This window comes from Tachyglossus aculeatus, chromosome 6 (assembly GCF_015852505.1).
Source record: "Tachyglossus aculeatus isolate mTacAcu1 chromosome 6, mTacAcu1.pri, whole genome shotgun sequence".
Lineage (NCBI taxonomy): Eukaryota > Metazoa > Chordata > Mammalia > Monotremata > Tachyglossidae > Tachyglossus > Tachyglossus aculeatus.
This window is the reverse complement of record NC_052071.1, coordinates 31,310,253-31,337,180: the sequence shown is the minus strand read 5'-3', so window position 1 is coordinate 31,337,180 and position 26,928 is coordinate 31,310,253. Positions and strand designations below refer to the sequence as shown.

General features: G+C 45.2%; 1 protein-coding gene across 1 annotated transcript in view; it reads right to left on the bottom strand.

Moving 5' to 3' along the window:
- Positions 1-13,332: 13,332 nt before the first annotated feature.
- The window catches only part of ARHGEF6 (Rac/Cdc42 guanine nucleotide exchange factor 6), a 101,622-nt gene continuing 88,026 nt past the window's right edge, over positions 13,333-26,928 (bottom strand). The window contains exons 17-22 of the mRNA XM_038747918.1: positions 25,412-25,432; positions 24,125-24,221; positions 21,528-21,587; positions 18,630-18,729; positions 16,931-16,985; positions 13,333-15,698 (exon numbers count right to left, since the gene is read on the bottom strand). Of these exons, the coding sequence (XP_038603846.1) occupies positions 15,558-15,698; positions 16,931-16,985; positions 18,630-18,729; positions 21,528-21,587; positions 24,125-24,221; positions 25,412-25,432 (474 nt within the window). The 3' untranslated portion in view covers positions 13,333-15,557. The remainder of the gene's footprint in view (positions 15,699-16,930; positions 16,986-18,629; positions 18,730-21,527; positions 21,588-24,124; positions 24,222-25,411; positions 25,433-26,928) is intronic.

Here is a 26,928-nt window from a genome sequence, read left to right as displayed (position 1 = left end):
TGAAAACACACATTCTGGCAGAACACAGTGAATTCCATCTAGGTACCCGGGAGCAAGTCAGGAAAACATGTCTCTGGAGCAAAAAGATCCCACCCATGGAGTGAAAACACACATTCTGGCAGAACACAGTGAATTCCATCTAGGCACCCAGGAGCAAGTCAGGAAAACATGTCTCCGGAGCCAAAAGATCTAGCTGGGTCGTGGGATTCAGCTGTGGAATTCCAATATTTGTCAGTTTTAAATTGGGAGCCCCGAGTGGGACGGAGATTGCGTCTAATCTGATTATCCTGTATCTACCCCAGTGCTCAGGCACCCAGGAAGCACTTAACAAATACCATAACTATCAATTTCAATAAATGGATTTGGAATCTTTTCCCATGCTGCGAGATGTGGACGTTGAGCTCTCTGAGTCATTCTTTTCTTCTATGGCATACGTACCAGAACGGCATTTTGAAAAGAATAATGACTCAACTACTTAGGCAATGGAAAGCAACTCTGGTGTTTCCAGCCCCTCAGAATATGTTTCGGGTAGCTACAGTCAAGGAAATTGCTTTTCGTGATTAACTGCAGATAAATGAGAACGGAAAGGCTTCACTGGTTCAGAGACGTCGGCTCTACCAACACTTATCTAGGTCGGGGTGGCCCCGCGGATGGCTTCGGAAGCCCTTTTTGACTAATAAAACAACTGCCTGAAACCCCAGGCAGGGATGGGATGAGAGTTGAATTGGCCCGGGCTTGGGGGAAGACCCGAGAATGGAGAAGTCTAAAAGAGAGGAATGAACCTCCGGGACTTGGGTGCTTTTGGTGAGCACATCAGATCGGCTTCTTATTCTAGAATTGAGTTGAAGGCCTACTTCTTGCCCGACTTCCATGCCCGCTCGGGGATATCTCGTCCGTATGCTGGCGTGAAGGACCCTGCAGAGGCCTGGTACTTTGTTATCTCATTCCAGCTGTTGGCTCCAGGTCAGCAGCCCTGTTTCACTTGATAGGCAAGACATTCAGGAACGTGCGCGTGTGTGCACTTAAGTTTCTAATTCGGGGGCAGCGGGGAGGGAGGAGTACAAAGCTATGTCGCCGGCTTGTACTTCCCAAGCGCTTAGTACAGGGCTCTGCACACGGTAAGCGCTCAATAAATACGATTGATTGAATGAATAAATGAAAGTTGAAGGGTAAAAGATGACAGCATCACGGCCTTATTCAGGGTCCAGCCAAGGCCAACAAAACTATCTTGCAGCACCCAATTCCACAATGCCCTCAAAGCAAGCCCATAACGTTTTAAGATAATATCTTAAGATTAAACAACTATCACTATTGATTTTATTCATGAGAGACTCACCGCACACTAAATCTTCAGTTTCTAGAACACCATTTGGATGAGCAATAATTTCAATAAAATTTTGGTTATATAATTACTTCAATAATAATAATGATAAGTGTGGTATTTGTTCAGCGCTTACCAAGTGTACTAAGCGCTGAGCTGGATACTAGCAAATTGGGTTGGGCACAGTCCCTGTCATCATCATCATCAATCGTATTTATTGAGCGCTTACTGTGTGTAGAGCACTGTACTAAGCGCTTTGGAAGGACAAGTTGGAAACAACTAGAGACAGTCCCTACCCAGCAGTGGGCTCACAGTCCTAAGTGGGGCCCACAGTCTCAATCCCCATTGTACATATGAAGTAACAGGCACAGAGAAGTTAAGTGACTTGCCCAAGGACACACAGCAGAACTGGGATCAGAACCCAAGACCTTCTGGCTCCCAGGCCTGTCCTCTGTCCACTAAGCCATGCTGCTTCAGTTTTGCTACAACAGAATGCGTGGTTATTTGGCTGGGAAAAGGTGGAATACGTACACGAGGTTAGCACAGACTAATTTTTCTCCACAAAAAGTTTCCTTGATTTCAAGGCAAGCTGAAGGGATAAAAATTTCCCTATAACGTAGCTCCAGAGACTGTGGCCGAGGATCCCTTGGTGGCAGTCTGAGTAGAGGACTTTCAAAGTCTGACACTCTTCTTCTGGTCCTTGTGTTTCCTTTCTTACAGTTGATTGTTGACCAGTTGAAATTTCCGGGTCAATCAATCGTATTTATTGAGCGTTTACTGCGTGCAGAGCACTGTACTAAGCGCTTGGGAAGTACAAGGTGGGTCCTTTCTCCTCCCCTCCCCCTACTCCACCCCCAAAGTCTATCATTCCCCTTTTCATTTATACAGGAGGGACAAAAAGCCCTGTTGGCACAACATATCATAGGAAATTTTTCATTGCATTTCAGTGGCTATTACCGAAAGCACCTTGATGACGAAGGATGAAATACAATTCCATCGTCCCTCAAGAAATAAAACTGCTCCAACAGGGTACCAACCCAATCCCAGTGATGAACTCTGCGCTGAGCCTGGATTTGGGGTGAAAGGACATTGAGCCTAAGTGGAGTTCATGGTTAAGCCTCTTTGATTCCCAGACTGAGCACCTCCTTTTTTCCTCTCCTCATCACCCTCTCTCCCCCTTTGAGACTGTGAGCCCACTGTTGGGTAGGGACTGTCTCTACATGTTGCCAACTTGGACTTCCCAAGTGCTTAGTACAGTGCTCTGCACACAGTAAGCGCTCAATAAATACGATTGATGATGATGATGTGCTTTCTTTACATGCACAACCCATTAGACTGAGTAATTTAAAGGTGCCCAGCCCTGTTTCCAGGTTCCCTTGTTTGCCCAGTCTTGCGGCTGTTCTACCTCCTCCGCCTCGGCAGCCCAGCTGACCGTCCTGGGAGCCAGGATGGCAGACGGAAAACAGCCTCGAACCGGAATCAATCCATCAATCGTATTTATTGAGCGCTTACTGTGTGCAGAGCACTGTGCTAAGCGCTTGGGCCCGACTGTGGAAGCAGCTCCACGGGGCGGGTGGGTTGGCTGAGGATGCCCACACTGCCCTAAAAAACCCGTCGGGGTGGATCCGCCGGCATCACCCTCACACCCATGGAACCCATCCCTCTAGACCGTAAGCTCACTGTGGGCGCAGAATAATAATAATAATTTTGGTATTTGTCAAGCACTTACCATGTGCCAAGCACTGCTCTAAGCACAGGGGAGGATACACGCTGATCAGGTTGTCCCACGTTGGGCTCCTAATCTTAATCCCCATTTGACGGAAGAGGTAACTGAGGCACAGAGAAGTGACTTGTCCAAAGCTGACAAGCGGCGGGGGCAGAATTTGAACCCAGGACCTCTGACTCCCAAGCCGTGCTCTTTCCACTGAGCCACGCTCCTTCTCTAGGTGTCCGCTGTTGTTACATTGTACTTTCCCAAGTGCGTAATACAGTGCTCTGCACACAGTAAGTGCTCAATAAATGTGACTGACTGAATTCATCCGTCTCTATTTTGTTAATAATGTGCACATAGCTATAATTCTATCTATTCTGATAGTTTTGACACCTGTCTACATGTTTTGTCGTCTGTCTCCCCCTTCTAGACTGTGAGCCCGTTATTGGGTAGGGACCGTCTTTATATGTTGCCGACTTGTACTTCCCAAGCGCTCAGTACAGTGCTCCGCACGCAGTAAGTGCTCAATAAATACGATTGAATGAATGAATGAATCCGTTCCCCCATGGAGTTGGTGCATATGTATCTCATCGTAAAAAATATTCTAACTGGAAAGTTTTCTTAAAAGCACAAAATCCTACAGGATAAAGATTTTTAGATTTTTTTTCCCTTAAGTTTTCATCTTTTTAAAGGCTCTGGGAAGTCAATGATAATATCGATGGCACCTTATTAAGCGGCGCTATGTGATGAGTGCTATGCTAAGCTCTGGAGCAGACACAAGATACTCATCATCATCATCAATCGTATTTATTGAGCGCTTACTATGTGCAGAGCACTGTACTAAGCGCTTGGGAAGTACAAATTGGCAACATACAGAGACAGTCCCTACCCAACAGTGGGCTCACAGTCTAAAAGATACTCAGATTGAACATCACCGCTGTCCCACACAGGGCTCACATTTAGAGGGAGGACAACGGAGCTTTTTGCTCCATTTTACAGGTGAGGAAACTGAGGCCACACAGCTGACCAGTAGCAGAGCCAAGAATAGAATCCAGGTTTCTATCATCACGGGACATGCTTTTTCCACTAGATTTCACTGCCTCCCTTTCATCATCATCATCATCAATCGTATTTATTGAGCGCTTACTACGTGCAGAGCACTGGACTAAGCGCTTGGGAAGTACAAATTGGCAACATCATCATCATCATCAATCGTATTTATTGAGCGCTTACTACGTGCAGAGCACTGTACTAAGCGCTTGGGAAGTACAAATTGGCAACCTCTAGAGACAGTCCCTACCCAACAGTGGGCTCACAGTCTAAAAGGGGGAGACAGAGAACAAAACCAAGCATAGTAACAAAATAAAATAAATAGAATAGATATGTACAAATAAAATAGAGTAAAAAATATGTACAAACATATTTGTACATAGATGTCTCCCTCTTGAGAACATTTTTGGAAGGTTTACAAATCGGCATCGAACCCAGATCACTCGACTTAATTCCCCCAAGTGTTTGAAGGCTTTGCTAGTGCACAGGCTTGAAATCATCTTAGATTTAACTGAGACGCAGCCTTTGCTGAAAAAGTTAAGTCACCGCAGGTGACGCGTCTGCTGCACAATACATTTGGCCTCAGCTGTTTCTTTCTAACCTTCCACGTACCCGAGTCGTGAAATTCTAGAAACGAAAACAATAACGTCAGGATGTCAGATGGCATCTATGTATATATGTTTGTACATATTTGTTATTTATTTTATTTATTTATTTATCTATTTATTTTACTTGTACATATCTATTCTATTTATTTTATTTTGTTCGTATGTTGTTTGGTTCTGTTCTCTGTCTCCCCCTTTTAGACTGTGAGCCCACTGTTGGGTAGGGACTGTCTCTATATGTTGCCAACTTGGACTTCCCAAGCGCTTAGTACAGTGCTCTGCCCACAGTAAGCGCTCAATAAATACGATTGATGATGATGATCTCGCTAAATCCCTTCTGCATTTGGCAGTCCGGCCCCCGCTGATGAGCCACCTGTCGTGTTACTATTCTTCAGAGCTCTCTGGGAACAAATAAGGCGCACCAAATCAATCAATCAATCAATCGTATTTATTGAGCGCTTACTGTGTGCAGAGCACTGTACTAAGGCAACACATAGAGACGGTCCCTACCCAACAGCGGGCTCACAGTCTAGAAGGGGGAGACAGACAACAAAACAAAACTTATTAACAAAATAAAATAAATAGAATAGATATGTACAAGTAAAATAGAGTAATAAATATTTATTTTACTTGTACATTCTATCATCATCATTATTATTATTATTATAAACGCTAGGGTAGATACAAAACACATCCTGTTGGTCCCACATGGGGCTCACGGTGTCCTCCTTACCTCCTTCCCCTCTCCACAGCACCTGTATTTATGTCTGTACAGATTTATTACCGTACAATAGTAATAGTACGAGAAGCAGCGTGGCGCAGTGGAAAGAGCCCGGGCTTTGGAGTCAGAGGTCATGGGTTCAAATTCCGACTCCGCCAACTGTCAGCTGGGTGACTTTGGGCAAGTCACTTCACTGGGCCTCAGTTCCCTCATCTGTAAAATGGGGATTAAAACTGAGAGCCCCCGGTGGGACAACCTGGTTACCTTGTAACCTCCCCAGCGCTTAGAACAGTGCTTTGCACGTAGTAAGCGCTTAACAAATACCATCATTATCATTACTCTATTAATTCATTTATTTCACTTGCACATATTTACTAGGGAAGCAGCGTGGCTCAGTGGAAAGAGCACGGGCTTGGGAGTCAGAGGTCACGGGTTCGAATCCCAGCTCAGCCACTTGTCAGCTGGGTGACCTTGGGCAAGTCACTTCACTTCTCTGGGCCTCAGGTACCTCATCTGTAGAATGGGGATGAAGACTGTGAGCCCCCCGTGGGACCACCTGATCACCTTGTAACCTCCCCAGTGCTTAGAACAGTGCTTTGCACATAGTAAGCGCTTAACAAATGCCATCATCATCATTCTCTGTGCCTCAGGTACCTCATCTGTAAAATGGGGATGAGGACCGGGACCCCCCGTGGGACAACCTGATCACCTTGTAACCTCCCCAGCGCTTAGAACAGTGCTTTGCACATAGTAAGCGCTTAACAAATGCCATCATCATCATTCTCTGTGCCTCAGGTACCTCACCTGTAGAATGGGGATGAAGACTGGGAGCCCCCCGTGGGACAACCTGATCACCTTGTAACCTCCCCAGCGCTTAGAACAGTGCTTTGCACATAGTAAGTGCTTAACAAATGCCATCATCACCATTCTCTGTGCCTCAGGTACCTCATCTGTAGAATGGGGATGAAGACTGTGAGTCCCCCGTGGGACAACCTCATCACCTTGTAACCTCCCCAGCACTTAGAACAGTGCTTTGCACATAGTAAGCGCTTAACAAATGCCATCATCATCATCATCATCCTCTGTGCCTCAGTTACCTCATCTGTAGAATGGGGATGAAGACTGTGAGCCCCCCGTGGGACCACCTGATCACCTTGTAACCTCCCCAGCGCTTAGAACAGTGCTTTGCACGTAGTAAGTGCTTAACAAATAGAAATAGAAGTAGTACGGCTCAGTGGAAAAGAGCACAGGCTTTGGAGTCAGAGGTCATGGGTTCAAATCCCGGCTCCGCCAATTGTCAGCTGGGTGACTTTGGGCAAGTCACTTCACTTCTCTGTGCCCTAGTTCCCTCATCTGTAAAATGGGGATGAAGGCTGTGAGCCCTCTGTGGGACAACCTGATCACCTTGTAACCTCCCCAGCGCTTAGAACAGTGCTTTGCACGTAGTAAGCGCTTAACAAATGCCATCATCATCATGCTCTGTGCCTCAGGTACCTCATCTGTAGAATGGGATGAAGACTGTGAGCCCCCCGTGGGACAACCTGATCACCTTGTAACCTCCCCAGCGCTTAGAACACTGCTTGGCACGTAGTAAGTGCTTAACAAATAGAAATAGAAGCAGTATGGCTCAGTGGAAAAGAGCACAGGCTTTGGAGTCAGAGGTCATGGGTTCAAATCCCGGCTCGGCCAATTGTCAGCTGGGTGACTTTGGGCAAGTCACTTCACTCTCTGTGCCCCAGTTCCCTCATCTGTAAAATGGGGATGAAGACTGTGAGCCCCCTGTGGGACAACCTGATCACCTTGTAACCTCCCCAGCGCTTAGAACAGTGCTTTGCACGTAGTAAGCGCTTAATAAATGCCATAAAAAAACCATCATTATTATTATTACTATTCTATTTATTTTGTTAATACGTTTTGTTTTGTTGTCTGTCTCCCCCTTCTAGCCTGTGAGCCCGCTGTTGGGTAGGGGCCGTCTCTAAGATGTTGCCAACTTGGACTTCCCAAGCGCTCAGCACAGTGCTCTGCACACAGTAAGCGCTCAATAAATACGATTGATTGATTGATTGATTGAATGAATAAACCAGGCTGGCCCAAAGGAGGGGAGCCTCTGACGACTCCCACTTACCTGAGGAATATTCCAACCCCAGATGGTGAGGCGACCGAGGCACGCGCACCGGGCACGGGGGGCACGTGCCAGGGGGCGGGGCTCCGGGAGCTACGTCATCGGGGGGCGGGGAAACACCGCAGAAAGGGACGAATCAGGAACGCCCCTGGGCCAGCCGGGGGCGTGGCCTGCGGGTCGGGGGCGTGGCCTGAGGCGGGGCGGGCCCTGATTGGCGGCGCGGCCTGCGATTTGGGGGCGTGGTCTGATCAAGAGTGGGGGGCACGCGCACGGGGGGCACGTGCCAGGGGGCGGGGCACCCGGGGGCGTGGCCTGCGTGCGGGGGCGTGGTCTGACGAAGGGGCGGGGCACGCGCACGGGGAGAGGGGCACCTGCCAGGGGGCGGAGCTCCGGGCTCTACGTCATCGGGGGGCGGGGAAAGACCACAGAGAGGGACGAATCGGGAAGGCCCCTGGGCCATCCGGGGGCGTGGCCCGCGTGTCGGGGGCGTGGCCTGAGGCGGGGCGGGCCCTGATTGGTGGTGGGGCCTGCGATTTGGGGGCGTGGACTGAAAAAGGGGCCGGGCACGGCAACGGGGAGGTGGCACGTGCCAGGGGGCGGGGCTCCGGGCTTCACGTCATCGGGGGGCGGGGAAACACCGCCGAAAGGGACGAATCGGGAACTCCCCTGGGCCAGCCGGGGGCGTGGCCTGAGTGCCGGGGGCGTGGCCTGAGGCGGGGCGGGCCCTGATTGGCGGCGCGGCCTGCGATTTGGGGGCGTGGACTGATCAAGAGTGGGGGCACGCGCACGGGGGACACGTGCCAGGGGGCGGGGCCTGCTTGTGGGGCGTGGTCTGATAAAGGGGCGGGGCACGGGCACGGGGAGAGGGGCACCTGCCAGGGGGCGGGGCTCCGGGCGCTACGTCATCGGGGGAGGCGCGGAAACACAGCAATCAATCAATCAATCAATCGTATGTATTGAGCGCTTACTGTGTGCAGAGCACTGTACTAAGCGCTTGGGAAGTCCAAGTTGGCAACATATAGAGACGGGGGACCTACCCAACAGTGGGCTCACAGTCTAAAAGGGGGAGACAGAGAACAAAACCAAACATACTAACACAATAAAATAAATAGAATAGATATGTACAAGTAAAATAAATAGAGTAATAAACATGTACAAACATATATACAGGTGCTGTGGGGAAGAGAAGGAGGTAAGATGAGGGCAGAAAGGGACGAACCGGGAACTCACCTCGGTCAGCCTGGAGGGCGTGAACTGGTGTGTTTGGGGGCGTGGTCTGAAAGAGGGGCCGGGCACGCGCACGGGGAGGGGGGCACGTGCCAGGGGGCGGGGCTCCGGGCTCTACGTCATCGGGGGCGGGGAAACACCGCAGAAATGGACGAATCGGGAACGCCCCTGGGCCAGCCGGGGGGCGTGGCCTGCGTGTCGGGGGCGTGGCCTGACAAAGGGGCGGAGACGGGCGGACGGGGCATGCGCACGGGGGGCACCTGCCAGGGGGCGGGGTTCCGGGAGCTGCGTCATCGGGGGGCGGGGAAGCACCGCCGAAAGACCAACGTGGAACAGAGAAGCAGCGTGGCTCGGCAGAAAGAGCCCGGGCTCGGGAGGCCGAGGTCATGGGTTCAAATCCCGCTGCCGCCGCCACTTGTCAGCTGGGTGACTTTGGGCAAGTCACTTCACTTCCCTGGGCCTCAGTTCCCTCAGCTGTAAAATGGGGATGAAGACTGTGAGCCCCCCGTGGGACAACCTGATCACCTTGTAACCTCCCTCGTGCTTAGAACAGTGCTTTGCACATAGTAAGCGTTTAATAAATGCCATTATTATTATAGGAAGAACTTAACAAATGCCATCATTTTTATTATGATTATTATTATTCAAATCCCGACTCCTACTTGTCAGATGGCTGACTTTGAGCAAGTCACTTCACTTCCCTGGGCCTCAGTTCCCTCAGCTGTAAAATGGGGATGAAGACTGTGAGCCCCCCGTGGGACAACCTCATCACCTTGTAACCTCCCCAGCGCTTAGAACAGTGCTTTGCACATAGTAAGCGTTTAATAAATGCCATTATTATTATTATTATAGGAAGAACTTAGATGCCATCATTATTATTATTATTATTCAAATCCCGACTCCTCTACTTGTCAGCTGGGTGACTTTGGGCAAGTCACTTCACTTCCCTGGGCCTCAGTTACCTCAGCTGTAAAATGGGGATGAAGACTGTGAGCCCCCCGTGGGACAACCTGATCACCTTGTAACCTCCCTCGTGCTTAGAACATTGCTTGGCACATAGTAAGCGTTTAATAAATGCCATTATTATTATTATAGGAAGAACTTAACAAATGCCATCATTATTATTATTACTATTATTATTCAAACCCCGACTCCTCTACTTGTCAGCTGGGTGACTTTGGGTAAGTCACTTCATTTCTCTGGGCCTCAGTTACCTCAGCTGTAAAATGGGGATTAAGACTGTGAGCCCCGCCGTGGAACAACCTGATCACCTTGTAACCTCCCCAGCGCTTAGAACAGTGCTTTGCACATAGGAAACACTTAACAAATGCCATTATTATTATTATTATTATTCTAATCCCAACTCCTCCACTTGTCAGCTGTGTGACTTTGGGCAAGTCACTTAACTTCTCCGTGCCTCAGTTACCTCATCTGTAAAATGGGGATGAAGACTGTGAGCCCCACATGGGACAACCTCATCACCTTGTAACCTCCCCAGCGCTTAGAACAATGCTTTGCATATAGTAAGCGCTTAATGCCATTATTGTTATTATTCAAATCCCGACTCCTCCACTTGTCAGCTGGGTGACTTTGGGCACGTCACTTCACTTCTCTGGGCCGCAGTTCCCTCATCTGTAAAATGGGTATTAAGACTGTGAGCCCCATGTGAGACAACCTGATCACCTTGTATCCTCCCCTGCGTTTAGAACGGGTAGGGACCGTCTCTGTATGTTGCCAACTTGTGCTTCCCAAGCGCTTAGTACAGTGCTGTGCACACAGTAATAATAATAATAACGATGGCATTTATTAAGCGCCTACTATGTGCAAAGCACTGTTCTAAGCGCTGGGGAGTTTACAAGGTGATGAGGCTGTCCCACGGGGGGCTCACAGTTTTAATCCCCATTTTCCAGATGAGGGAACTGAGGCCCAGAGAAGTGAAGTGACATGCCCAAAGTCACACAGCTGACTAGAGAAGCAGCGTGGCTCAGTGGAAAGAGCCCTGGCTTTGGAGTCTGAGGTCAGGGGTTCAAATCCCGGCTCCTCCACTCAGCTGTGTGACTTTGGGTGAGTCACTTCACTTCTCTGTGCCACAGTTACCTCATCTGCTACCTCATGAAGCAGCGTGGCTCAGTGGAAAGAGCCCGGGCTTTGGAGTCAGAGGTCGTGGGTTCAAATCCCGGCTCCGCCACTTGTCAGCTGCGTGACCTTGGGCAAGTCACTTAACTTCTCTGGGCCTCAGTTCCCTCATCTGGAAAATGGGGATGAAGACTGTGAGCCCCACGTGGGACAACCTGATTATCTTGAATCTACCCCAGCGCTTAGAACAGTGCTTGGCACATAGTAAGCGCTTAACAAATACCAACATTATTATTATTATTATCTGCAAAATGGGGATGAAGACTGTGAGCCCCCGGTGGGACCCACCTGATCACCTTGTAGCCTCCCCAGCGCTTAGAACAGTGCTTTGCACATAGTAAGCGCTAAATAAATGCCATTATTATTAAGTGGGGGAGGTGGGATTTGAACCCATGACCTCTGCCTCCAAAGCCCGGGCTCTTTCCACTGAGCCACGCTGCTTCTCTAAGTGCACAGCAAGCTTACTCAGCGCAGTATTGCACAGTAAGCGCTCAATAAATATGATTGAATGAATGAGTGAATGAATGAACAGTGCTTTGCACATAAGTGCTTAACAAATGCTATTATTATTATTATTATTATTATTATTATTATTATTATTATTATTATTACCTGGGCCAACCTGGGGGCGAGGCCTGAGGCTGGGACGGGCCGTGGCCTGCTATTTGGGGATATGGCCTGAGAGTTTGGGCCGTGGCCTGTTTTTGGGGGGCACGGCCTGCTTTGGGGGATGTGGTCTGCGGCAACAAGTTTTCCCGCCCCTTGAGCTCGGCGGAGCGGGGAGCCGGGCGCCTGAGGAAGCAGCGTGGGAAAACCTGAACCTCAATAAAAGTCATTTTGATCTAACCCACGGGCTCCAATACTTCCTTTTTTAAAAAAAAAAAATAGTATTTCTTAATTGCTTACTATGTGCCAGGCTCTGTACTAAGCACTGGGGTACAGACAATAATAATCATGGCATTTGTTAAGCGCTTATTTGGGGGCAGGCACTGTTCCGAGCACCGCGGTGAAACAGGCAAAGTCATCATCAGCATCATCATCAATCGTATTTATTGAGCGCTGACTGTGTGCAGAGCACTGGCCTAAGCGCTTGGGAAGTACAAATTGGCAACATCTAGAGACAGTCCCTACCCAACAGCGGGCTCACAGTCTAAAAGGGGGAGACAGAGAACAAAACCATACTAACAAAATAAAATAAATAGAATAGATATGTACAAGTAAAATAGAGTAATAAATATGTACAAACATATATACATATATACAGGTGCTGTGGGGAATTCGTTCGATCGTATTGATTGGGCGCTTACTGTGGGCACGGCACTGTACTAAGCGCTTGGGAAGTACAAGTTGGCAAATCGGGTTGGACCTCGTTCCCGTCCCCCATGGGGCCCGCGATCTCGAGCCAAGTCAAGCAGTGGTATTTATTGAGCGATTACAGTGTGCAGAGCACTGTACTAAGTGCTTGGAATAGTACAATAACACAGAATTGATAGACATGATCCTTTTATAGTGTAGATCAAATGATCATCAGCATGTCTATATATATGTATATATATGTTTGTACTCCATTTATTTAACTTGTACATATCTATTCTATTTATTTTATTTTGTTAATATGTTTGGTTTTGTTCTCTGTCTCCCCCTTCTAGACTGTGAGCCCACCGTTGGGCAGGGACTGTCTCTATATGTTGCCAACTGGTACTTCCCAAGCGCTTAGTCCAGTGCTCTGCACACAGTAAGCGCTCAATAAATACGATTGATTGATTTTCCAGAGGAGGGCACTGAGGCCCAGAGAAGTGAAGTGAATTGCCCTTCCAGAGGAGGGCACTGAGGCCCAGAGAAGTGAAGTGAATTGCCCAAGGGCACACAGCAGACAAGCCGGGGAGGCGGCATTAGAACCCATGACCTTCCGCCTCCCAGGACCAGGCTCTATCCACTACGCCCCGCTGCTTCAAACTAATCCGGTTGGACACGGTTCACGTCCCACCAGGGGCTCCCAGTCTTAACCCCTATTTTACAAATGAGAGAACGGAGGCCCAGAGAAGTTAGGCGACTCGCCCGAGGTCACACAGCAGGCAAGCGGTGGAGCGGAATTAGAACCCAGTTCCTTCCGAATCCCAAGCCCGTCCTTTAACCACGAGGCCACGCTGCTTCTCCCACTATTTCCCTGACTCAACACCACCTTGGATCGCAACACTGCCCTACTGGTTCATCCAGCCATTTGGAAAAAAATCCTTAAATTCCACACGCTCTCTACCAAAATGAGATCCGAAATGGGCAACCGTAGATTTTTGGCTTTCCACTCGTTACTCCTTTGATCCCTAGGTCACGTCAACGGAATCAAAACGCCCAGCCCCGAATCTCTTACCTTCCCCATCGCCACCCAAACACGCTTTTCCGGGATCGAGTTTGAAAAGCGAAAAAGGAAAAGATTTATTTTAGAAAGCATTTTCCCACTTCTTTATTTGTTGAAAGTGTCAATTAAAAAACCGTTCAAAATAAAAACATGTTAGAAAAGTCGAGCTTGCGTAAGAAGTGACGGTAAATAAACCTACGTGACGAAAGATGAACCGAAAAACCTTCAACGGGGCACTCATCTAAATTCAGAGAAACAGGAACCTATTTACAAGGTACTGTAAACACAAATATGGAAACACTGCTTAGCATTTCAACATGGCTTCTTTTCCTTGATATTATTTTTTGGTTTAAAACATCAGAACGTGTGATGTTAAAAAAATACCAACACCTCTGCCAACATATTAAAAGTCCTATCAACATGCATATGTACATTTCATCATCGGAAAATAATATTTTGAACATTTTACGCATATATTTCTACCTCCCTAATTTATTACGGCTTCTGATTCAGGGGAAGAGAGATCGGGAGAGTTGGTGCTTTCGTTAGACGTCGGCTGGGATATCAAAACTGTCTCTCTTGACGCTGCTATTGGAGTAGCCACTAACTGTGAGCCTCATTTCTTAATTCCAGGAGGGGCGGAGGGACACATTTCTGCAGGTCTCTAGGAAATCCGGTATTCCCACGGCTGCTTCGACTGATCCGTCTGGACAGTCCTCGCTTTGGAGGGCAGCGAGTACTCAAAAGCCATCTACCAGGCAGCAGCTGGGACTGGATACCATGGAAACCACATAGAGAATGGCAAGCTTTAGCGGCAGAGCTAAAAATTCAGATTTTGAAAGCTTCAAAGCTTGGATGTACTTGGATTTTTAAAGCATTTACATCAACGCATACAGGCACATCCTAAAAACCGCACCAAGGGGAAGGCTTACTCCAGCTCATGCGCATTGTTCTCCTGAAAACAGACCTGTCTCTCTCTGATTCACCCTAGATTGCACGCGGATGCTTCCTCTGTGAAGGACATATGTGGTTGGAAGTGAGGATTTGGCTGCGTTGACTTATACCGAGTTACGGCAGTCCTTATCTCTGGGAATCTTTGTCAAGTTAATATATAGAAAGGAGCGGAGCTGACAAATCCTGCTCCAGTTACGAAGATTGTCAGCAAATAGTAAATAATCACTTGCACAAACTCTCCTCCCGTCCCTAGCTGTCCGAAAGACAGAAATAGTTCAGCAAATAGTAAATTATCATTTGCACAAACTCTCCTCACGTCCGAAAGACAGAAATCGTTGATACCTGCTGATAATTTCCAAAGGCCTACTCAAAGAAAGAAAGGATGTTTCGGCTCTTGCCATAACAAATATGGGATGAGTGGAATTCAGGTTTTCCCCTATAACCGCTACTTCTTTAAATGCAGTTTTGAGGGACTATGAGGGGTGGCAGTTTTAATTTGCGATGAGGATGTTCTCTGTCTACATGATAAAAGTAAGGAAAGCAAACTCAGACAAGGTCTGTATACTGTTCTGTAAGTCCTGGAAAAATAAGAACATACATAATACACAGGTATTTGGAAAATTGGGAAAATAACACAGCATTGCTGACATGTAATAGTAACAGATTGCTTGCTCTGTTGGGGGGATGATTTTCCAGTACGCCCGAGTTTGATGTTAACATAAATAATTCCCAATCCCGTGGTTCCTGGGAATGACATGGAGCATGTCCACTGATAACACTTCCCTCTTGGAACCACTGTATGATGTGGTTCAGTTTCTCTGTAGATAATTACAGAGAGAAATGATAACATGGAACAAACCTTCGGCCTTTTGGGATTGTCAGAGGAGTGTTCTTAGGTTGGGTTCGACCATTTCCAATTCAGAAACCTTCCCATTCAATAAAGTGAGATCCAGAGGGCTTCAGTTTCGAAAGTGCTCAAATTTCCCAATGAAGAAATTGCTGACAACCTCTCTGAGAATAGCTGCTGTTAATAGAGATTAGGATCAAAATCCCAACAGCAGATATGATGAGGTATTAGTTGCCGCAGATGAATTATGAATCACAGACCACTTACTGAGCATTTAAATTGAAACCTATTTGCATTTTGTACCATTTCCTTAGAGAACGGAAAAGATTGTGAAGCTCTTTCCACTACCAGCTCCTTTTCTTTGTTCTTGCTCTAACCCAAAACCCAAACCAAACACACAAACAGAAGAACGAGATGAGGAGCAGGATGGGGTAATGCATCCACTTCTGCTTCCCCCCCACAAAATACCTGAAGTCACCCCCAACTTGCAGAAGCAGAGCTGAAAACTCAAGCAAGAATGGAAGACCTGCGACTGGATTCATCCCTGACACATTCATCGGTCTGCTTCAGTAGCCTTCGGACTAATTTTTCCAAGTCTTTCCTTGACTTCAGTTCCTCTTCCAGGCACTGCTTCATCCGTTTATTCTCCTAAAACATTCAAAGAATGAAGAGACAAAGGATTTTAGGAGAAAGCGGGACGCTGAAGTTTCCGCGGAAATCGAGGCGGCCTTAGATGAGCAGATGCTGGACACGCGTGTAGCATGTGTCCCCCGTTGCCCGGTTCTAGGACCGTCCACGAGAGAGATCAGCACTGAGAGGACGGAGGAAGCCACACCGCAATACAAAAGACTTAGTTTTAGGAGCACAATGGACGTTAAGAGCTTTCCGACGTGTGGCCACGAAGCCGCGACGTTATATGAGAGCTCGGTTCCTGATGCACTGAAGGGGGGAGTGCGAGTGGTCTGGAGGGGCAAAATCACATAACCACAACCCACAACAGAGCCACAAGCCCTGAGTCAGTCATGAAAAATAATAAATCAGAGTAATGCGAAGTGAGAAAGAAGAAAAAAACTGTGTCATCCACATGCTTAAAACCTGCAAAACCCATTTTTCTCTCCTCCCCTTTCCTCCCACTCCCCTAGATCAATTCATCAATACTTAGACTGTGAGTCCTATGTGGGATGGGGACCGTGTCCATGCCAACCTATCTTTTAGCTACCCCAGTGCTTAGGACGGGTCTTGACACACAATAAGCCTTAAACAAATATCACTAAATCAGAGAAGCAGGGTGGCTCAGTGGAAAGAGCCCGGGCTTGGGAGCCAGAGTCATGGGTTCTAATCCCAGCTCCGCCACTTGTCAGTTGTGTGACTTTGGGCAAATCACAACTTCTCTGTGCCTCAGTTCCCTCATCTGTAAAATGGGGATTAAGACTGTGAGCCCCATGTGGGACAAGCTGATCACCTTGTATCCCCCTCAGCGCTTAGAAATTCCATTATCATTATTATTATTATATATTGTTACCAATGGTATCTCCTTGTGAGTGGTAAATGATGTTTACCTGGATCCTCTTACTTAAAGCATTTTGGAGACTATTTAATTCCCAATTAGCTATAGGCAAGTAACAACTCATGTCACTGCTCCAACCTTCAACACTCAAAATACAACTCTTACTGGCCTAAAGAAGGTCTTGATAGATCAGAGATCCCAACATACTGATATTTCTGAAACAGACCTGGAAAGTGAACCCATTTCTTGGCAAACCAGTCTGAAGGGCAGGTAGAGCTTTCTGGAATGAGTAGACTTTGAGGTCTACAAGTTTAATTAGCTTTGTACACCCCATTTAACTTTCCAGAAAAGTGATCTGGAGACATTTCATTACCTGCTTTAATTCTTTGACCTCATCTTTCAGTGCATAAACAGTGTCTACAAGGCTTCTAGAAAATAAAGAAAAATCAGAGATTAGAAAAGTGTATTTTTAAAAGCTTAGAAAATGTTCAAGGCGTCTTTGAAATACTTGATTTTTTAGGTTTTACCGTATAGCTTCACTTCCAAGTATTTCCATTATTGTTGGTACATTCCCTCAACTCTGCCCGCATCACCATTTTCAATTCTTCATTCATTCATTCAATCGTATTTATTGAGCGCTTACTGCAAGCACAACACTGTACTAAGTGCTTGGGAGAGTACGATACAACAACAGACAAATTCCCTGCCCACAATAAGCTTACAGTCTAGAGGTGGGGAGACAGACCTTAATATAAATAAATTACAGATATGTATTTAAGTGTTGTGAGGCTGGGAGTGGGAAGAACGAAGGGAACAAGTCAGGTCAACACAGAAGGGAGTGGGAGATGAGGAAAGGTGGGGCTTAGTCTGGGAAGGCCTCTTGGAGGAGATGTGAATTCAGGAGCCGATCCATCCCATTTAACTGTCAGCTCCATTATCGTCCAGCAGAAACATCAACTTGAACACTTTAGGTTTTGATAGTTTTCTCTCTCAATTGTATTGATAATGAGCGCTTACTATGTGCAAAGCACTGTACTAAGTGCTGGGACAGGACAATATGACATCAGGCACATTCCCTGCCCACAATGAGCTCACAGTCTTAACTTCAGTATTGAAAATAGTTTTGATACCGACATACTAAAAAACATAAATTGATGCTTCCCAAGGGCATCAGGCATCTCCCCCTCGCTCTCCCTCTCCATCCCCCATCTTACCTCCTTCCCTTCCCCACAGCACCTGTATATATGTTTGCACATATTTATTACTCTATTTATTTTACTTGTACATATCTATTACATTACATTACTTGTACATATTTATTACTCTATTTATTTATTTATTTTACTTGTACATATCTATTCTATTTATTTTATTTTGTTAATATGTTTGGTTTTGTTCTCTGTCTCCCCCTTCTAGACTGTGAGCCCACTGTTGGGTAGGGACCATCTCTGTATGTTGCCAACTTGGACTTTCCAAGCGCTTAGTACAGTGCTCTGCACACAGTAAGTGCTCAATAAATACAACTGATGATGATGATGATTACATTACTTGTACATATTACTCTATTTATTTATTTATTTTACTTGTACATATCTATTCTATTTATTTTATTTTGTTAATATGTTTGGTTTTGTTGTCTGTCTCCCCCTTCTAGCCTGTGAGCCCACTGTTGGGTAGGGACTGTCTCTATATGTTGCCAACTTGGACTTCCCAAGCGCTTAGTACAGTGCTCTGCACACAGTAAGTGCTCAATAAATACAATTGATGATGATGATGATTACATTACTTGTACATATTTATTACTCTATTTATTTTACTTGTACATATCTATTCTATTTATTTTATTTTGTTAATATGTTTGGTTTTGTTGTCTGTCTCCCCCTTCTAGCCTGTGAGCCCACTGTTGGGTAGGGACTGTCTCTAGATGTTGCCAACTTGGACTTCCCAAGCGCTTAGTACAGTGCTCTGCACACAGTAAGTGCTCAATAAATACGATGGATCGATTGATCGATCAGGATGCAAAAGAGGTATTCTGAAGAACCCAGATCGGGAGGGAAATCAGGTGGACTTACTTTTCTTCCGTAATGGTCTGCCCATTGCTTCTTGTTTCTTCTACGATTATCTTCTCCTCCTCGGGAAGTAAGACTTGTGGGATGGAATCTTTTCGAGAGCCTATAAAGAAGAGTTGCCAATTAAAACGGATAGGTAAAAGTGCCTAATCAGCTGAAACCATCTCCGGCCACTAAATCCCTTTAATTTTCCTGACCATTAGGTAACCAACTGTTGGCCTGGATACTCTTCCCTTAGAGAAACCGGCAAGCAAAACCAGAAAGACACATCAACTAAAGGAGAAGCAGTGTGGCCTAATGGATAGAGCACAGGTGAGGACACCCGACAGACTTGGGTCCTAACCCGGGCTCCACCACTTGTCTGCTGTGTGACCTTGGACAAGCCCTAACTTCTCTGTGCCTCCTGTGAGATTAAGACTGGGAGCCCCATGTAGGACATCAACTGTGTCCAACCCGACTAGCTCGTATCTACTCCAGCGCTTAGTACAGTGCCTGGCTCGCAGTAAGCACTTAAATACCACTATTTGCACCTTAAAAAAAAAAGAGGATGGTATTTTAAAGTAAGAGAAACAATCTCTTGGGAGTTTGCTGGGTGAGAGGATCATGAGCAGTTATCCTTCTCACTCTCCAGTTTCTCCAATCAAAATCGCACATCGGCCCATTGGGCCTCGCTGAGAGTCGTGTCATTGGGAAAGTCTCTATATGTTGCTGACTTGTACTTCCCAAGCGTTTGGTACAGTGCTCTGCACTCAAGAAGCGCTCAATAAATACGATTGAATGAATTAGGAAAGTATTAAACATAGATCCATTTTTTGCATTTCATTTATGTAGCTACCTGGTAAATACTCATTCATGCATACTGCATTGGTGAGAACTTAAAACACTATTTCCCTAGACTCATTCATTCATTCAATCGTATTTATTGAGTGCTTACTGTGTGCAGAGCACTGTACTAAGCGCTTGGGAAGTACAAGTTGGCGACATATAGAGACGGTCCCTACCCAACAACGGGCCAACATCAGCAGCATTTACTGAGCACTGTGTGCACAGCACTGTACGAAGCGCTTGGGAGAGTAGAATACAACAGAGTTGGTAGACAAGTTCCCTGCCCACAACAAGATTACAGTCGAGAGGATCACTCATTCTCCCTTGCCCCTGATTACTTGGTCGGGAAAAGAATAAGCCCACCTAATCACAAATGCTCCTTCTCCCTCCCTCTCACTTCCTCCTTGTAATTATCAGAAGCGCAGCAGACCAGCTACTCCAATAATGAGTCCAAAACTTTGGTTGCAAGTCCAGGGGATAAGGAATTCTCTCCAATTTTTTTATTTACTTGAGAAAAATCCAGTTAGTTGGAAACCGCCCATCACTCTGATCAAACAGACAAATTCAAATAGTTTCCCAAAAAACACTTGCCACAGTAGTCCAGTTTAGCTATTAACAAGCCCCCAAATAAATTTCTCTGCTCCTTGCTAAAATGAAATGTTCTGCGTTGTTTTTTTTTTTCATATAATTTGTTAAGCACATATTACGTGCCAGGCACTGTACTAAGTGCTGAGGTAGATACAAGATAAATCAGGTTGGACAGAGTCCATGTCCCACATAGGGCTCACAATATTAACCCCCATTTTACAGATGAGGTAACTGAGGCACACAGAAAGAAGTTAAGTGACTTCCCCAAGGGTACAAGGCTAGTAGGTACAAGGCTGAGCCAGAATTAGAACCCAAGTCCCTCTGACTCACGGGCCCATGCTCTATTCACTAGGCCACACCGTTCGTCTTGTATGACTGTGGTCACAATTCTCTCGCACCAAAAATCACGCTAAATGAGTACACTAAGGAAGGCAAAAATGTGCACAATTAATAAGGGTCAGAATCCAAATCCTCAGTGACCAACAGCAAAGGATCAAGAATTGATGATGTCAGAAATCAAAGTTCAATGGGTCAAACAAATCAACTGCCAACAAACCAATCCAGTCCTCCATTCTACAAACTTAGCTGGATTTCAAATAGAGGTGAGGGCTAGCAGGGCAAGAGCTTTGGAATTGGTCCGCAGGGATCTTGGTGTGTCACTGATTTCAGGGTTCAACGGGTGGATGTGAAGTTGACAATTCAATATTCAAATTTCAACAGTTTTTCATTCTGCCAAACCCACAGAACTGAAACTAACTTTTTTTAAAAAATAACTAAAAAAAAAAAAAATAGATTCACCATCACAATTTGTGAACCGAAAATTCTGGGGACAATAACCTTATCTGCTGGGATCATTTTCAATATTTTAAGAGTCATGCTAAGCAACCACGTTTCCAAATTTTTAGACCAGCTCTCGAGCTTGGTTTGACAAAGCAGCGTTCTCTTGAATGCGCAGCTGATCAAAGATAGCATTTGCGCTTCCTTTCCAAAGCTACCTTGAAGATGAGATTAGCATCAGCTATAACATGTCACAACCACAGGAACTATCCGGGTTTCTTTAATTCCTAACTAGTGTTGCTGAAACAATCTGCGTGCTTAAAAGAAAAATAACTTTTTTTCTTTTAAAATATCATCTCTGTCCCCTCCTGCTTTTTCATTCCTGGGGATTTTGGTGAAGCCTCCTGTCTACCTTAAAAAAAAATTATTATTTTTTAAAAATCCTTCACTTTTATCACCTCCTTTCTTTTTATTTCTGCAACTCTCTCTGGGTGAAGAAAAACAATAGGGCAAACAAACCACTCGGTAGCTAACAATCTTATCTTAAAGATTCTGTCCTGCAGAGCTCCTTTGCACAGATTCAACTACCTTACACATGCTCCAACTAGTTTGTTTTTCTTTTCTCTGAGCAGTTGCCTGCTGTGTTTGAAGTTATCACGTAGGAGACCATGAATTTTGAAAGCCTACTTGAAGTTTGTTGAAAACCCACACCTGTGCAATAAGCCTCGATCACTTTAAGAATTTGAGCATCTTCCTCCAGTGCTGCAGTACCTGTAAAACAGGGACAACAAATGGGAATTATCACCCCTAAACATGTGCTATTTTTCAAAATGATCCAGAGCACCGAATTAATCTTTTTTTAGTTCAATGATAATGGTAACCAACTGAAGAGGGGGGAGCAGACCAGCTCACCAGGCAGTATCATAATCAAATTAAGCGGCATTCGAATTAAGCGGCAGAGGCCTTAACTCTGCATGTAGCTATTAGGTCATTTTGGGCCTCCCTTTGGCCTTTTTACCCAGAGGCCACGGCTCTAGATTTCAAGTATTGATGACTGAGATAATCACAACACTTTAAATTGTATATTATAAATGACTTATGTCTGCCTCCTCTTCTAGACTTTAAGCTTGTTGTGGGCAAGGACTATGGTAACTCCGTTGTATGGTACTTTCCCAAGCAGCTAGTGCTCTGCACATAGTCAGTGCTCAATAAATATCATTGAGTGAAAATCTGAATGACCGGTATGAACAGAGAATTTTAGGGGATTCGGAACTTAGGTCAGTGCTTGACATTTTAGCAAATATCACAGTTAAATAGGGGATTCCAACTTCAAGGCCCACTTCTTGGAGGTTCATTCCCTGTTCTCCCTCATTCTCTGACTGTGAGTCCTTGTAAAGAACGGGGACAGGAACTGTGTCTGCCGATTATATTGATTACCTCAGGGCTTAGTAACACTGCCTGGCACAAGGGCTTAACAAATACCCCAATTAATATTACTATTATCATCAATCGTATTTATTGAGCGCTTACTGTGTGCAGAGCACTGGACTAAGCGCTTGGGAAGTACAAGTTGGCAACATATAGAGACAGTCCCTACCCAACAGTGGGCTCACAGTCTAGAAGGGGGAGACAGAGAACAAAACCAAATATATTAACAAAATAAAATAAATAGAATAGATATGTGCAAGTAAAATAGAGTAATAAATATGTACAAACATATATACATATATACAGGTGCTATGGGGAGGGGAAGGAGGCTATTACTATTATAAGGAAATTGCTTAAGAAATCTAAGGACAGAAGAGTGAAGTCCTAATCCAGAAGCCCTGGAATCAGGTGCCTCAGTTAAGAGTTGCTCTGATAATGACATCAGAAGATATCTTCTTGGCATGCCTTTGTGTGATTATCATCATCATCATCATCACTGATGGTATTTGTTGAGTGCTTACTCTGTGCAAAGCACTGTACTAATCACTTGGGAGAGTGCAATACAACAGAGTTGGTAAATACATTCCCTACACAAGAGTTTACAGTCTGGCAGAAGATAGTTCGTTCCAAAGTCTTGGAAGCTACCACATATTCCATTTGTGTTTACTTATGTGACAGGCGACCCCGAGGACAAACTGCTCCCGTCAGCTGCTTCAACCATCTCCACATACTTGATGATGATGGCATTTGTTAAGCGCTTACTATGTGCAAAGCACTGTTCTAAGCTCTGGGGGGGATACAAGGCGATCAGGTTGCCCCGCATGGGGCTCACAGGCTTCATCCCCATTTTACAGACGAGGTCACTGAGGCTCCGAGAAGTTAAGTGACTTGCCCAAGGTCACACAGCAGGCACGTGGTGGAGCCGGGGTTCGAACCCATGACCTCTGACTCCAAAGCCCGGGCTCTTTCCACTGAGCCACGCTGCTTCTCCTGCTGAGCTTTCAGAAAGCTCAAACAGGGGCTTCCTTCCCCCTTGAATGAACTGGTACTAAGGAGACAGAGTCACTGACATCAACCCAATGGTTTTTGGGAGGCAGGAAAGGCAGGCTCAGTGATTTCCTTCCGCCTCCACTCCCGGGAAGTGGATGGGGATGGCCAAAGGGGGAACTGCCAAGGTGGCGGCCCATTTTTTTAGGTTACCCTGTCAGTAAGGTGCAGACTGGTAGGCCTTCTCTCTGGACACTGGCTACTGCTGAATGTGGTTGGAAGTAGGATCTAATCACCTGTAGCTTTCTCGCCGAGAGAAAGGCAAGGATGAGAGAAAGCTCTGGCCCAGCTCTGGAGGGTGGGGGGCATGGTTCCCTCCCGGGGTCGGCTCCCCTTCTTCCCTTTAGGGCCAGGCAACGGGCAGTTTGTGCCCTCATCATACTTTAGTGGGAGGACGGATGATTCTCTTTCCTTCAGCCACCTCCAGGACTGGCCAAGGTCTTTTCTTTCCCCTCCCAAAACCTGTCTCTTCCCTGTCTCCCTAATAATAATAATAATAATAATGGCATTTATGAAGCGCTTACTATGTGCAAAGCACTGTTCTAAGCGCTGGGGAGGTTACAAGGCGATCAGGTTGTCCCACGGGGGGCTCACAGTCTCAATCCCCATTTTACTGATGAGGGAATTGAGGCCCAGGGAAGTTAAGTGACTTGCCCAAAGTCACACAGCTGACAAGTGGCGGAGCCGGGACTTGAACCCATGACCTCGGACTCCAAAGCCCGGGCTCTTTCCACTGAGCCACGCCGCTCCCTGGATTTCTGTCTGCCTCTGGAGGTCCCTGAGACAGTCCCTCATTCAAATAGAAAGTTGGCACTCAAGATGCGAATACGTACTTTTTCTAATAGCAAATTCGTCTTCTGATGATGCTTTTCTCTCTGTTTTCCTTTTATGTAGAAACTTCTTCATTGTTTTGGGGCTCTTACTGGAATCCTGTAAGGAACAGTTTTCTCAATGTATTAAAAGAGATGTCTTTACCAAAGAAGAGCAAACATGGGGAGCAAATAAATTTGAAGAGAATGTCTCATTATCCTAAGAGTTTTAGTGGGCAAACACATTTAATTGCTTTTCCACAGCTTCAATAAACTAAAAAAAAAAATCAAATGAAATACAGTAGAGGCAATGACATTCTCCCTCTTCAATCTGCACATGGACAAGTGTGAGGCATAAATCTCAAGAAATGAAAAACAAACCAACTAAAACAGTTTTGGACATCCTCTGCAGATAATTTGACTGATGGCTATCCAAGGGAAATGTCAGGGTTCTCAATTTTTTTTTGGCATCCCTGCTGTCAAATTCTGAAGGGCATGCAACAGCAAGGACTGCTGTTATTACTAAACAGTAGCAGAACACTTTTCATCTTGAAAATCCTTCAGAAAAAATAATAAATCAAGCAACAACCACACAAAGTGGAAGAGGATTTTCTCCAATTTCCAAATAGGGAAACTGAGGCACAGAAGTTAAATATTTCTTCCCAAGTCAAACAAAAACAGAATTGGGGATTTTCTGGCCCACAGCATCATATATGTATTCCATTAGTTCTTTTTAAAAAAACACCATCATATGCTTACTTTAATGAATCTCTTTCTTTATAAAACCAAATGTATGTATTGGTATATAGGCCAAATTTTTAAAAAGCAGCTTCCAATTCTGTAGAGGAAAAAGGAGCAAGTTAGGAAGTTTAACGTTTGGGCCTGAAAAAAATAATCAAGGGCTTAAAGGAAATATTTCCCAAAATATGACCCTCACCAATCTAATAGTAAATTATATAATCAGCAGTGAGGAGCTGATAGAGAAGACAATTTCCTCCACCTAGCCACAGTTCTCTTCTCTGACTTGACAACGGATGTAATAAAGTTACATGCAACAAAAATACTAGAAGGACATTTAAAAACAAAAACAGAAGCACAGACAAAATTTTCATTCGGCATATTAACGTGACAATTCCATACACATTTCATGAGGGCCTGTTTAAAGAGTACTTACGTGTCAGAATAAAATCCGAAAATATTAGCCATCAAACGTAACAAGGGAGAAAGCAAGCACGAAAGGAAAGCTTCACTTATTAAAGGTTTAGCACAAGCAATATGTCACAATAAGCAAAGAGATTTTACTACCCTTACCTTTAAGATATAAGACATCCTCTAAAATGAATATGTAAAGAAAGAGAAGATGAGCATGAGAGGTTGATGGTTATATATTGACCAAGTCCACTTTATCAATAAGTCTAAAACAATATTTGAAATGTTAGTTGTAAGTAATACCTTAGAAAGATCAACATCACATTTCCCAACTGGTTTTAGATGTAATATCAACATGCAAAAGCCCAGCAAGTGCAGTTACCATGCAGAATAATAAATGCTTGAAATAATTCAATCACAAACTATCCGGCAAGAACTTATTAATCACTTTTCTCCTCCAGCAGAAAAAAAAGCATCATGCCTTAGTTTCAATAGGTTAATTTCGTGAAGAATTAAATAAGCCCTACCCTCACGCCTACTTGTATCAGAATTTAAGCAGTAAGATGTGAAATATCCACTATTAAAAAGGGAGGCTAGCTTTTGAAACAAAGTCAGGCTCTATGCTCGGGAAAGAGAGAAGGGGCTATTTGCAGGTGGCCCGGCTCAGATCCCAAGACATGTCTGTCAGCCTGACTCCGGACACATTCTGAATGTTGGTGTGTATTAAAGGGATTTTAAATCAAGGATTGTTTCTCCTACCACATGGATCTGACAAGAGAGCAACGGTTCCTACAGGATCCACACTTTCTTTGGATTGATTGACTGCTAGCTCTAAGAACTGAAGGGACAGATTCATTGAAAGCAGCCACATCCAGTTTTCAACCAAATGAACATTAACAAAACTTGTTTTTGCCCTCTAGGTCAAAATGTACTCGTTTGAAATAGAAATATGCCACGGTCTCACTTGGCAAACGGATGGTGATCTTTTTTATTTTTCCTTAATAAGAAAACCTGGTTACAATGTGTTCTCACTGAACCAGGCGTGTCAGTCAAATGTTCACTAACTCTTGATCTTCTTCTTTGAAATTTGTAACGAGGCCTGGAAACAAAGGAGGAAAAACACCCTAGTATGGCTAGAAAAGTCAAAATGGAGATTATATCAACCGTTAACTGAGGTTTCCTGGCTACAGGGTGTGAAGAAAAATTAGACTTTGCACTCTCCACACTGCCCAAAGCCAAAACAGTCTCTAGGACTAACTCTGAGATGAGTACTTTCACTTAAAAAAATTCCTTTTGCATATACTTTCCTTATCCTTCGGCAATATATTATCTAGGATCAAACTCTAATCCTCAACTGCACAGGTCTCAGCAACTTCATTTTTAGTTTTACAATAGCAAAAGCATATCTCACACCTCAAAGGGATCTCGGATTTGACCCATTTAGTTCTTCAGTTTTTACAAAGACTGACCGAACCAAGCAATGAATGGAATTTATTAAGTGCTTACTGCGTGCAGAGGACTGTACTGTGTGCTCGGGAGAGTACAAAACAAAGCAGGTAATAGATATGATCCCTGCCCTCAGGGAGTTTACAATCTAGTGGGATGATAAAGTGTACAGTTAGAGATTAAACAACAGGGACGGGCAAAGAGCTCATTTGAGATAAAGTTGTGAAATCTCA